This window comes from Epinephelus fuscoguttatus, linkage group LG1 (assembly GCF_011397635.1).
Source record: "Epinephelus fuscoguttatus linkage group LG1, E.fuscoguttatus.final_Chr_v1".
In the NCBI taxonomy this organism is placed as follows: Eukaryota; Metazoa; Chordata; class Actinopteri; order Perciformes; family Serranidae; genus Epinephelus; species Epinephelus fuscoguttatus.
Window position 1 is genome coordinate 7,649,794 of NC_064752.1, and position 12,380 is coordinate 7,662,173.

General features: G+C 43.7%; 1 protein-coding gene across 5 annotated transcripts in view; it reads right to left on the reverse strand.

Moving 5' to 3' along the window:
- Window positions 1-12,380, reverse strand: part of ptprt (protein tyrosine phosphatase receptor type T) — a 561,846-nt gene that overhangs the window by 113,314 nt on the left and 436,152 nt on the right. For all 5 annotated transcript variants that reach the window (XM_049597546.1, XM_049597460.1, XM_049597372.1 and 2 more), the window contains 2 exons: window positions 3,753-3,833; window positions 1,821-1,856 (listed from right to left, as the gene is read on the reverse strand). In XM_049597546.1, the coding sequence (XP_049453503.1) occupies window positions 1,821-1,856; window positions 3,753-3,833 (117 nt within the window). The remainder of the gene's footprint in view (window positions 1-1,820; window positions 1,857-3,752; window positions 3,834-12,380) is intronic.

The window sequence follows — 12,380 nt, forward strand, 5'->3', positions numbered from 1 at the left end:
GGGAGGAGAGGGGGGTGGGAGCGAGAGGAAAGGAGGAACGGTAAAGTATAGAAAGGAAGCAGAAGCAAAGAACAAATGAGAGAGCATCTGGTGATTAGTCCCTTATATATTACAGTGTGTAAGGGAGTAATAATGAAGGAGAGAAGAGACGAGATGAGATGAGACGAGACAGTTCTTAGGAGGGCAGCAAGAAAATGACCTACTGACCATCCTAATTTAACCAATAATATGAGTACCCATGAAAAAGAGGGCTGCATGGTGGTGCAGTGGTTAGCAGCCTCACAGCAAGAGGGTTCCTAGTTCAAACCCTGGGGTGGGGGAACAATTCTGTGCTGAGTGCATGTTCTCCCCGTGTCAGCGTGGGTTTCCTCCAGGTGCTCCAGCTTCCTCCCACAGTCCAAAGACATGCAGGTTAATTGGTGACTCTAAATTGTCCGTAGGTGTGAATGTGAGTGTGAATGGTTGTCTGTCTCTATGTGTCAGCCCTGTGATAGTCTGGAGACCTGTCCAGGGTGAACCCTGCCCCTCGCCCAATGTCAGCTGGGATAGGCTCCGGCATCTTAACAGGATGAGTGGTTACGAAAAATGACTGAATGAATGAATAAAGAAGAAGAGTGGGGATGAAAAGAAAAAAGGAATAAACTAAAAGGCAATGATTGATAAAAATGAAGCAGGAAGAGCGGTGATGATGTAACGGTAGGTGTGATGAAAGGGGATAAGGAAAAGGAATGGGCAGAACACAGTTGGGAAGAGGAAAGAAGTGAAGAGGAGGAGGATGGATGAGAGGAGGTGTGGCAGGAAGATGACGAGCTGGCAGCTGGCTGATAAGTATTATCACATAAAACAAACACTCCTGTAAAAGGAGACCGGCAGACAAATGTCACTACAGCACTTATACCTCTCAGTGTGTGTGTGTGTGTCTGTGTGTGAAAGAGACTGTGCAAAATGTTCTACTTGTGCAAAGACTGGCCATACACACACACACACACACACACACATACGCACACATACATGTCACACGTTGGCAGGGGCCAAAGCCAATCTGCTTGGCACAGAACTGGTCAATCTGGCCAACAGAAGGGGAGAGAGGGAGGAAAAATGAAGAGGAAAGAGACAGAAAGAAGGTACTGGAAAATGGGTTTGACATTTCATTTTGCCCATGTGTAAAGTCTGTGTGCATGTGTGTGTGCATGTGTGTGCATAAGGGATTACACATGAAGTATTTCCCCCTCTCTGACATTGTGCTGTATGCACATTGCACCTGAATGTACGTAAAACATTTTTTGGTCACTTGTGGTTCACCTGTTCTCATGTTCACACATGCATGCACACACCGGAGCATGTGAGCGGAGTGGAGCAGTGAGAATTTCCGCTCCTCGCTCAAGGAGCTGTTCGTTCCCTCCGCTCCCCTACTCAAAGCCGCTCCACTCAAATCGCTCACTGCTCCCAAAGGTTCCTTTGAGAGCGCTTGGTAAACTCCACTGTCGAGCTTGCAGCGGCCAAGTTTTGACAAAAAAGAGTGTGTGAGCACAATACACAGATGCAGTCATTGGTACTGGAGTGAAACTGGGGCGGAATAGAGCAGGAGATAAGGGGATGCTCCAACTTTTTTAAAAATCTGCTCTGTGCTCAAAAAAAATCCTTCCGCTAGCGACCTGCTCACTCGTGCACCACTCATACACACACACATAGTTATTAACCACAGCTTTTATGTTTTGTCGAGAGAGAGAGAGAGAGAGAGAGAGAGAGAGAGAGAGAGAGGGGATATGAACAAACAAATACAAAGATGATCCATTAAGAAATGAAACAGTTTTACTCACCTATAGAAGTCGTGGCAGGAACTGGCTCTTTAGACACTGCACACATAATCAACATGACACACAGACAGAAACACAAATGCGCCGTCACAAACAATAATAACTGTGATTAACATGATTATTGATCAAAATCAGGGACTTTGTTCAAAAATACCAAAACCAGTGACCATAAAAGGTAAAGTACCCTAACAGAGTTAGCAGAGAGCTAAGGGCTGATAACATTTTCTAAAAACGATAGCATGTAAAATAACTGTGAACAACCATTAGGCTCGTTTCCACTGAAGAAGTTCCTGGTACTATTTGGGGGGCAGGAACTACTACAGGAATGTCCTCTCGCTCAGCCCTCTCAACAGCCGTGTCTCCACTGAGAGAGCGGAGTAGGAGGAAGGTTCCTGTAAAATTACCGGGCTCTGGATGTGAGGTAATCGTTGCACGACCATTTTGACCGGCGCAACGTAGGGACGCCGTTAGCCATTAGCGGTGTCTGTAATAACTCAGTAACTCAATAAATGGTCTATGAAAAAAAATATTCTTTCCAGCGGATGTCTTAGTTACAACATGATTTAATTTGAAGCATTTGACAATGGGGGGATTTAATATATATATATATATATATATATATATATGTATATGGCGAAAACGTAGTTTCTTCCAGCACTAGAATTAAGATAAAAATATTCACAAATGAAAAAACACTAATGGTTGAATGGTTGGTGATAAGTACTGTTTTATATATACATATATTATATATATATACTTATATAGCTAAACTCTGCTGGTTTTCTACCTGGAAGTATTTGTAAACAACAAGGCGATTTCCTCTATAGTGAGCCGGTGACAGTTGAAAAATAACTCGCTTCTGGGATTCTATTCCCCTGTCGGGAGTTATTTTTCAACTGTCACCGGCTCACTATACATTATCCCTTACGGAAGGAGCTGAGTTGGTTGCTGTGTTTCTGGCGTGTCTCTTCATTTACATGGCGGTGGAAGCTATGAACGAGCTAACCCTTGTCTGCTGAGTTTTAAAAATGCCGGCTATTTTGATGCTTTCTGTTGACGTCACATCTCGCCTTGAGTATATCCAATCAGCACCAAGTAAACCCCAAGCCCCAGCCAGGAGTTTCTCGAGGCCGTTCTGAGTACCTACTCCGAGGCAGGGACTTGTTTAGCCCCTGTAAAAGTTCCGGAACTCTGTCCTTCGGGGGTGGTTCCTGCGGTGGAGACACGCACCAACGGCCCCGGCCCCGTAAAATTACCCCAAAGTTCCTGCGGTGGAAACGGGTCTATTGTAGTCTGAGTACTTCTAAATGCATTAAAGCAGTGGTTCCCAACTGGTGGGTCGTGGTCCAAAACTGGGTCGCGGCTCCATTCTGAATGGACCACAGGTGACTCACAAATGTGTCCAGTTTGTCAAAAACACACTTTACTTTTAAGTACAGCACATTTCCGGCACAAAGCTTTTATTCTACAGTGCCATTTCCTGCTGCTGACTGAGTCACTAATGGACAATTACTTGTCAAAGGCAGGAAACTGGCTCAACAACATGGCCAAATGCAAGTATGATGCTGAATGTATTGAACTGTATGGACCAACTCTGAGGCTGATATCTCCAGCACTCTGCAACTCACACCAGAACAATCTAGACTGATTAGCAGCACCACAGGTAAGAGGATAAATATGTATTTTTGACTTTCAGTGGTAAAATAAACGACTTGGTTAGTACGCACAAATCCTCTGATCAACCTAAACAGGCAACTTGGAATATAAACAGTTTCTCCCTGGTGTCAGTTATAGACACAGTTTGTCCAGTTGCAATTACAGCTGCAGGCAACTCCACAGCCTCTACAGCCATTGAATCATCGCCTTGAGCATCTTCAAAGATTACGTGTGTGTGAAGGTGTGTGTGTGTGTGTGTGTGTGTGTTTAAGTGTGTACCTGAGTAGTAGGAATTCAGCAGGGATTTGCTCTGCAGTGTCTTGCTTCCCTGCACAGAGAAGGAGCAGGGAGAGGGGGAGGCTGGGGAGGAGACAGAGGGTGAAAAGAAGGTGAATAAGTGGACGAGGAAACAGGAAGGAAAAGGGGAGAGGATGTGAACATTGGGGGAAAACGGGAGGTGTGGAAGGGAGGGGTCAGGTGGAGAGGAGGTGTGGGAAAGGATAGGAAGGTGAGGAGGGACATGAGGAAAGATGAGAGGAGAGGATGTGAGAAGGGAAATGAGAGGAGGAAGCAGGAGGTGAGGAGGAGAGAATAGAATATGAGAAGAAAAAGAGGACAGGAGGAGGTGGAGATGAAATAAGGACAGCAGATACAGAGTAAAGTACAAATCAGGTGAAGGACAATAGGGAGAGGGTAGAGGAGACAGAAGAGAACGGGGATAGGTCAGTAAAAAAAAAAAAACAACGATAAATCATCAAGGACACAATTAACAATGAAAAGATCTACAAAGAAAGATCAATACTCCATATTCAACAACACAAGGAACAATCCAATAACACTAATGGCACCGTCGATGCTACCGATATTGAATTTTGAAATACAAAAGTGGCTCCGTCTCAGTGAGCATGCACTCAGATATGACATGCTCTCCATGTTAGTCAATACATACAAAGAATGACGGTTCAAGCTAAATGGAATTGACCAATGGTGAGGAACAGAGCGCGATAAAAAGCGGAGAACGGGTTGAAATATAAGCATTTACCAGTGGACATGTCATTCTCAATCATCACACTCCAATTTGATACCAAGCCCCCAACACTATGGGCATTTCCTTAACCCCCTCCTACACCCTGACCCTATCCACTTAAGCCAGTGTCCGCCACATTAAGTGCTGTCCCAGACCAACTAGTGAAGAGTGGGTGTGGGTTAACCCTTCAACAGCAAGTCTGCACTGATGCCGACTTACTGACCATGTGCAACGCAGAATAGTAATAATAATGCATTTTATTTATAGCCGCCTTTCAAAGCACTTTAGGACACCTTACAAGACACTGATTGATAGAGTGAAATTTTAATGCCCTGACAACCACTAAAGGATGGCTATAGTCCATGCAAGAGAAATCACCACTGCAGAAGATGGCATATTTGCATTGTCCATTGACAATCGTCACGTCTCTTCACATAGAGGCTAGCATACCGGTGACGTATAAGGGTTTCGAAAGGTTGTCCTATTTCAAAGGGGAAGTTTTCAGCCACTGCCTCTTATAACTCAGTTCCAAGGGGCAAGGTGGCACTTGAAAACAAGGGGTAGGGGTGAAACTGTGAAATGGGATTGGGCCTTGACGTGTTCCTGACAAGTTACAACCACTGGGATGATGACTTTCTCCCTAGCAAAACGTGATTTGTGGAAGGAATCCACAGATGGGGAACAAATTAAAGGAAAAACCAATATAAAGCAACCATGTAACATGACTGGCCATCATGAGCCTACAAAGTAGCTTCAGTGCTCCTTGGCATCAGTTGCCCAAGTCTCTGAATCTCTCCTCCAAGAGGTGGTGTTTTTAAGATGGTGGTTGAGAGAGAAACATCTGACACATTGCTCCATAATCTTCTGTTATTTTTGAAAAGGATAGAAGTGTCTCATCATTGGATAGAGTAGACCTGTCTCTATAAGTGCACAAATAGACCTGAACTATTTCCATTTGTTATGTTTCCATCCATCAATTCAAGTTTTTTCCATTGATTTCTGACCTGTCAGAAAGAAATGAAAGAAAATGCAGGCCATTTATCTGTCACTCTGTAAATCAGCAAGCCTGGTGACAAGCTAGCAGTAAACTACCTATTACAGTCCTAAGCATAAAAAAGCTGCATTGGTTATTTATTCAAATGGCTTGAAAAGTGACCACTTGCAGTGTTGGGAATAAATCACTAAAGAAAAAATGACAGCCATTGCCATTTTATGAAATGACATATGTCTGGGTTTAGTGCCAGGGGGATAAGGATCAAAGTTGCATGGGGAAAAAGCGTTGCTGTGCACCTTGTAATTTCCTGTTTTAGTAAGCTAGCTTCCTTGCCACACTTAAAGGAATACCCCCCCCACCCCCAAATGACCTTTTGTATGTCTATCATCAACCCTTTGTCACGTTGAATTTGTGAAGAAAACTCATATGTCTCTGGTGAACAAAGAATCCAAAGCTAGAGAAAATTCTTGATGAACTAAAGTCATTGGCGACTACAGCAAAACTATACCGAAACATCCATTTACAAACTCTCACACAATTCGTGTAGTATTATCCAAGTCTCATTTATCCAGTCCTGTGCTCCGTACTTCATTAACAGACAGCCCTTTCCGATGGGGAACTGAACTGAAAGTGACATTTATCTGTGCTCTCTTCAAAGCCAGACTCCATTGACAAAAACAGTAATTTTACCTCGCAATTTGACCACGTGAGCTGCTGGTCTACCACTGCCTTGCTTGGTTGGTTTGTTTGTAATATTTGGTGTTTTAAAAGGTTGGTTTGGACTCGCCAAAGTCACATAATAACACAGGCAAACTAACTCAGCAAGGCAGTGGTAGACCAGCAGCTTATGTGATCAGCAAAGTAAAATTACTGTTTTTGTCAAAGGAGTCTGGCTTTGAAGAGAGTCACGTCTAAAGCCTAAAGTTCACATTACACGATTTTCACCCTGATTTTGCGTCGCAGAGACTATCGTAATCTTTTGAGTGTTCATACCTGGTGACGTGTGTTTCTGTCAGTGGGAGTCTCGCCAACTGCATTACAACCTGTGTGCGCACATCACAAGATTTCTCCACTGAGCCCTCACCGACAGAGCCCCAGATAACGCGGTGATGTCACCAAACTTGGAGACGACACATCGTAAAGGCATGGATATTCTTTATTATCCTGAGTCCAAACACAACGCGCTCCCCGTGATCCTGTGGATGCCGCCATCATTAATGTTGCTTGCCGGACGGCTTGTCAGTGTTGCCAGATCTTGGGAGAGAAACAAGCAACCAGGGCTATGGAAACAAGCCCAAAAGAAGTGACTATCATGCATTTAAATAACTTATTAGACGGATATATATAGAGGAAGGTGACGTTTAGAGAGCAAGCCCAAATAAGCAACTCCACCAAAAAGTCGCAGCTAATAACCGGACCTGGCAACCCTGCAGCTTGTCCTCCTCACATTTCTTCTGTCCTCCTGCGTACTGACGTGAGACATATCTCGCCTCTCATTGGCCGATGCTCTTTGTCAGTCGTGTCACACTTCTCCAGTTTTCTATAATGCCAGATATCCAGTCCCAGTCGCAGACGAGGGGGCGACTTGCTCGTAGGCTTGTTCACACGAGGACTCGTCGTGGCAGACTATCTGCCGACTCACCTCTGACCCAAGGTGGCTCTCATGATCCTCTGCGACGTCAAAATCGCGGTGAAAATTGTGTAATGTGAACTAGGCTTAAGTTTCACTCTTCCTTCAGTTCCCGACGGAAAGGGCTGTCAGGGGAGTACTGAGCATACACCTGCATAAATGAGACTTGGATTATACTCCATGAGTTGTGTGAGTTTGTTAACACGTTTTGATATAGCTTTGCTGTTGTTAAACTCAGAATTCTTTTTACTTAAAATCATCAAGAATTTCTTCTGCTTTTTGCATGAAAAAGAAAGTGTTCCTAATAAAATAACCATAACACAAGGTGAGTAACTGATGTACAAATAGCCATTTAGGAGGTGAAGTATTTCTTTAAAGAGGCTCTATGTGAAATTCAGAGCAGACATGGTTCTCAACATGGTGGCTGAGCCGGCAGCTAGCAACTAGCATCTCTAACTCCATGAGCAGCTATAACCAACAGCAACAATGCTAACAGAGCTAACGGTGTTAACCAGGGGAAACCAGAGGGTGGGCATTATGCTTCTGCAACGATGCCATCATGACATCAATGTTAAGCGCTGTTTGAGCACAGTATTAAGTGGCTGTGATGAGTTAGCCAGCAGGACGCCGTTACTCCACTATATCTTACAGAGCAAACAGAGGTTTCCCGCTTTATTAGTGTTGTGACTGTCACATACACAACCTTAAAATCCATCTCAGTGGTCGATCAAATTGCTATCGCAAGTTCAAAACGGCAACTGCAGCAATAAAGTAAAAAATAGAAAACAGAATGAAGCTGAGCTGATGTATCATTGCTTATGAATGCGATTCACCATCAGATCTTGCGTTTCTAAACAGTGACTGATGGCTACTGCGTCCATGCAGATACACTCCATCTCTCACATACACACACACACACACACACACACACACACACACATTGCTGGAGGTTATAAATAAATGATATGTGGGATAGACACAGGCACACACACTTACACACACACAATAAGATAAAACCCAGGGGGATTGCTGGGAGACTGACTGTGACATATTATATGCTAGCTAAGCCTGTTCAATAATCCACAGTAGATATCACAGCTAGCATACACACATTTATCTGTAGGTCCTGCATCCTGGTGGCATTTTCTGTGTGTGTTGTGTGCTCACCTAAAAGTTATCATCATGCTTTGAGCAGCCAATTAGTCCTCATGCAGTATTTGTGTTCACCTTGTATCAGTTCTGATGGTAAAAGCTTAGAGGAAACTCTCCCCTCGAAGAAATCTCTTGTCAACCTCCCTTTATACTCACTGAGCAGATGACACAATATGCCTCCCCTCTTCTGCCCCTGTCTATCTCTTTCTGTTTCCTCCCCTCTCTTCTCGTCTCACCTCCTCAGCTCCTTTCCCTCATGCATTTATGTTTTAACATCTAATTCTGGCTATACATTAAATACTCAGTGTTTTTTTGTCTCAGTTGGATCAGTTGTACAGCAAACTCTGCTGGCATTTTGCTCTGTTTCATACTGGTAGGGTAGTCTCAAGGGTAGTCTGCTACTTACTGTGTCTTTTGGCAACCAAATTGCCATCTGATATAAAAAACAATCAAAGTGTAAACACATCCACCAAGTAACAGAGCGTGATTGTAAAACCATTTGCATAATGGGAGCTGGTTTGAGACACATTCTAGCGAGATGTTGAAAAGTTGTAAATGCATTAGCCTCTCCAAGCCTACGCTACACAAAGTGGTCTATGGAGGCAGCCACTTAAAGCATCTTCTCCTTGATGTAATGGCGGCTGAGGTGACACTCAAATTGGCCATTTTTCTCCCTGCACATTAAAGCCATAGGAAGAAAGAGGCTGTAATATATATGTAAGAGAGCAGCATGAATGAGTGCTTGTGATGGTGAGAGAAACTTGTGTCTCAATAATAGTCCATCCATGTGAGTCATCCACGGGTTTCTGTTAGAATGATAGCTGGTAGCTACACTGAGCAGCAGCTGTTTTTAGCACAAGTTATTCTTCTGGCGTTTTAAGCAGACTGCTTCAGATACATTACTGCCGGCCTGTGAACTAGAGCAGGACCTAGCACACAGATTTGCGTAAGCCAGGCTGGTGTGTTAAGTTTTGTGATCTGACCAATAACCCCACATATTCATGGTACCAGGGTTCAACTTTAATGTCTTGTGTTCACTTGTCCAGTCAGGCAGTTGGGTCAGAAATGTAATTACCCAAAGCTGATTTTTACTTTCCCCTATACAAATTGTTGTGTTTATTAGCAGTTGTCAAATATAAAAGACTGAAGTTAATTGTCATGACAACTGCCTCATTTTATCTGCCTTGCTCTCAATCTTGTGGCAAACAGAACAAAACATAGTTGGAGTTTTGCCCACATTGTCTAATGCCACCCAACTAAACTTCAGTTTCCAGAATAATTGAAATGTTTGCTTGCACTTCAGCCCGCAAGCTTTGTCCTCACCTGCCGCCATTTTCTCACGAGTGCCTGATTGGTATTGTGCAACTCTCACCAGAAGTGAGAGGGAAGCAAGATTGTTCACTCTTTAGCTACTTCCACCATCAGCACCAGATGGTGTTCAATTATTTTTTTCCACTTGCCCGATCAGGCAAGTGATTTGCCAGATATACTAGAACCAACGTGGTATTTTATTTGCCAGAGGAAATCGGTATTGTGGAGCCCTATGTATGCAATAAAATTGTTTGTTTTTGGCTTTTTGGCTACAGAAAGGGGGGGGGGGGGGGAGCATCCAACAAACAAAAATCGAGCCTGCAGCCGCTGCAGCGAGGACAGTGCCTTTGTACATGGGACGCGCGTTGTAACCCCCGAGCTACTGGGCATCCTCAAACACAAGTGTTTTTAAAGGCACCTAGATTTGATCTAGATGTGAAACGCTTGAAAACACACACATGTAAATATGATTATAGGCCCTGCTTATACCTGGTATTATTATGCACCTTGGGTGATCCAAACGACCTCCAAGATGCACGGTGATCCAGTCCTGTAAAACTGAATGGACTGCAAGTGACTCGCAAGTATGTCACGTTTGTAAAAAAGAGACTTCATTCTGAAGTACAGTGAATTCCCAGCACAGAGCTTTCATTTTGAAGTGCTGCTTCCTACTGTGGAGTGAGTGACTAACAGACAGCTACTTGACAGAGACAGCAAACTAGCTCGACAACATGGCTAAAGTATGATGATGAATATTTTAATCTGTGGGACCTTGAACTGACCCTGTGGCTGCACCAGTTGGGACACCACTTGCTGAGATGGTCTGGGATGCATTTGACCACATATGTTTAGTAATGTAAACACTAATGTGTCCTGATGTGTCCCTGAACTACGTCATCAATGCAGGACGTGGTGGTTGTTTTGTTCACAGTGTGCTCTATAATGTGCCCATTTTATGACAAGTTGGACAATATGTTGTGTGACCATCCATTGTTTTACCCGATGGAAGGAGACGTGTTGGATTATGCTGACAGCACATCTCCAGTGACACAACTGCTAACATGACTAGCAAGTATAGACGTAATAACTGTGTGCTGGGCCCTTTGACTTTATAACGTAAATAATGTACGCAGTAATCATAACTTAATACAAGTGCTCAGCTGGAGACGCATGATAGACACAGGTGTGAATGCCATGTTTCCTGGCTGTGTGCTTGTGTTAACACCACCGAAAGGCATATTTATACCAGGCATATTTATATAAACAGGCTCTAAGTGGTCCTGTTTCTGTTGAACTCTGTTGTCACCAACAAATCAAGGGTTTGCTCACCAGTTATCCTGAAAGCTTAAACTTCATTTGTTCAGGATTAACAAAGCACTCCTTTCCTGTTTCTTTCCATAAAACAACCCGGGAGGTTCCCACAAATAAAATGTGAAAAATAAATGACAGAATAAGGCCGACACAGACCTCACCCAGTGTTTTCAATTTCACTGATGTCTTCAAAATGAATGTGATGATAACTTCCTGATGTGAAAATGATCCATATATCATGCCTCTTGCCTAATTTCTATTCATATTCTGTTTGCTCTGACTGTTTTCTGGTACAATAGCCAAATTTCCCTACAGCGGATAATTTAAGTTTTATCTTCTCCTCTCTCCATTGTCCTCCCTCCTTCCTCCTTCTCCCCTCTCATCTCTCCCTCCCCCCGTTCCCCTCTCCTAATACCTCCAAACACAACATATTTTCTCCTCTTCTGTGATAAAATCCCTCTCGTCTCATGCGTACCGGCACTGTATGCTAATGCGCCTCAAAAAGAAGCTCAACTTTAATACAGTGAGGAGTGCACCTGCATACCAAAAGAAATCTGCTTTGACAGCAATGTCCTGTGACGATAACTGGTGACTGGGTGAGAAGGCAATAACACAAAAAGGTTATTTGCCCTGCGAGGGTCCATCTGCAGAAATATTATTGGGTCCCCTACCTTGTGTCAGCGTTTTTTCTCTGTCTCATTAGGACACAGCCTGGATCAGTGACTGTGTGTGTGTGTGTGTGTGTGTGTGTGCTTTGTTTCTTTTACTTTTTCAAATGTTTACGTGATAACACAGTACCAGCTGTGAGAGACAGTTCGAGAGAGACTAATTCACGGCCCCAACGTTGATAAACCTGACAGCTAATTGCCATGAATCTTAAACAACAAGTTGTTGTAAGTGACGCAGCAAAAAGCAACCTGGTCTCATTCAGAAGTCATCAAATACTGCAGCTTGGTCATTGATTTCCACGTCAGACACAGACAAAAAACAGGCATCCTTCCACTATGATATGCCATCTGGGGGCATCGGTTAATAACGCCACCAGACGGTGTCAGTTTCAGTTTGAAACACCACAGGACAACAACGTAGTTGAAGGAGCTGGAAAGTCCCTATAGGGCAGGTGGGGGTGGTGGATGGGTAGTCAAACCATGATGTCTTTTTCTAAACCTAACCCCATGAATTAGATGCACATTTAAATATAAGTAAATACACTATGTTATATAGACACTGTAGATTTATTTTGCAACCTGGTCTCACTCTGAAGTCGTCGAAATCCAGAGCTTGGGCAGTGACTTGCAGCGTCAGACACTGACAAAAAAAGCCATTGTTTAACGTTGGCATGATACACGGCCAGCTGTCATTGTAGTTTAACAGCGCTCAGCAGTGTCAGGGGGAAATTAAGTGGGACAAGAACAAAGGTTAAGGCGGCAAAAGTCTGAGTAGGGCGTGCAGGAGTGTTGGTGGATGAGTCCAATACCGACA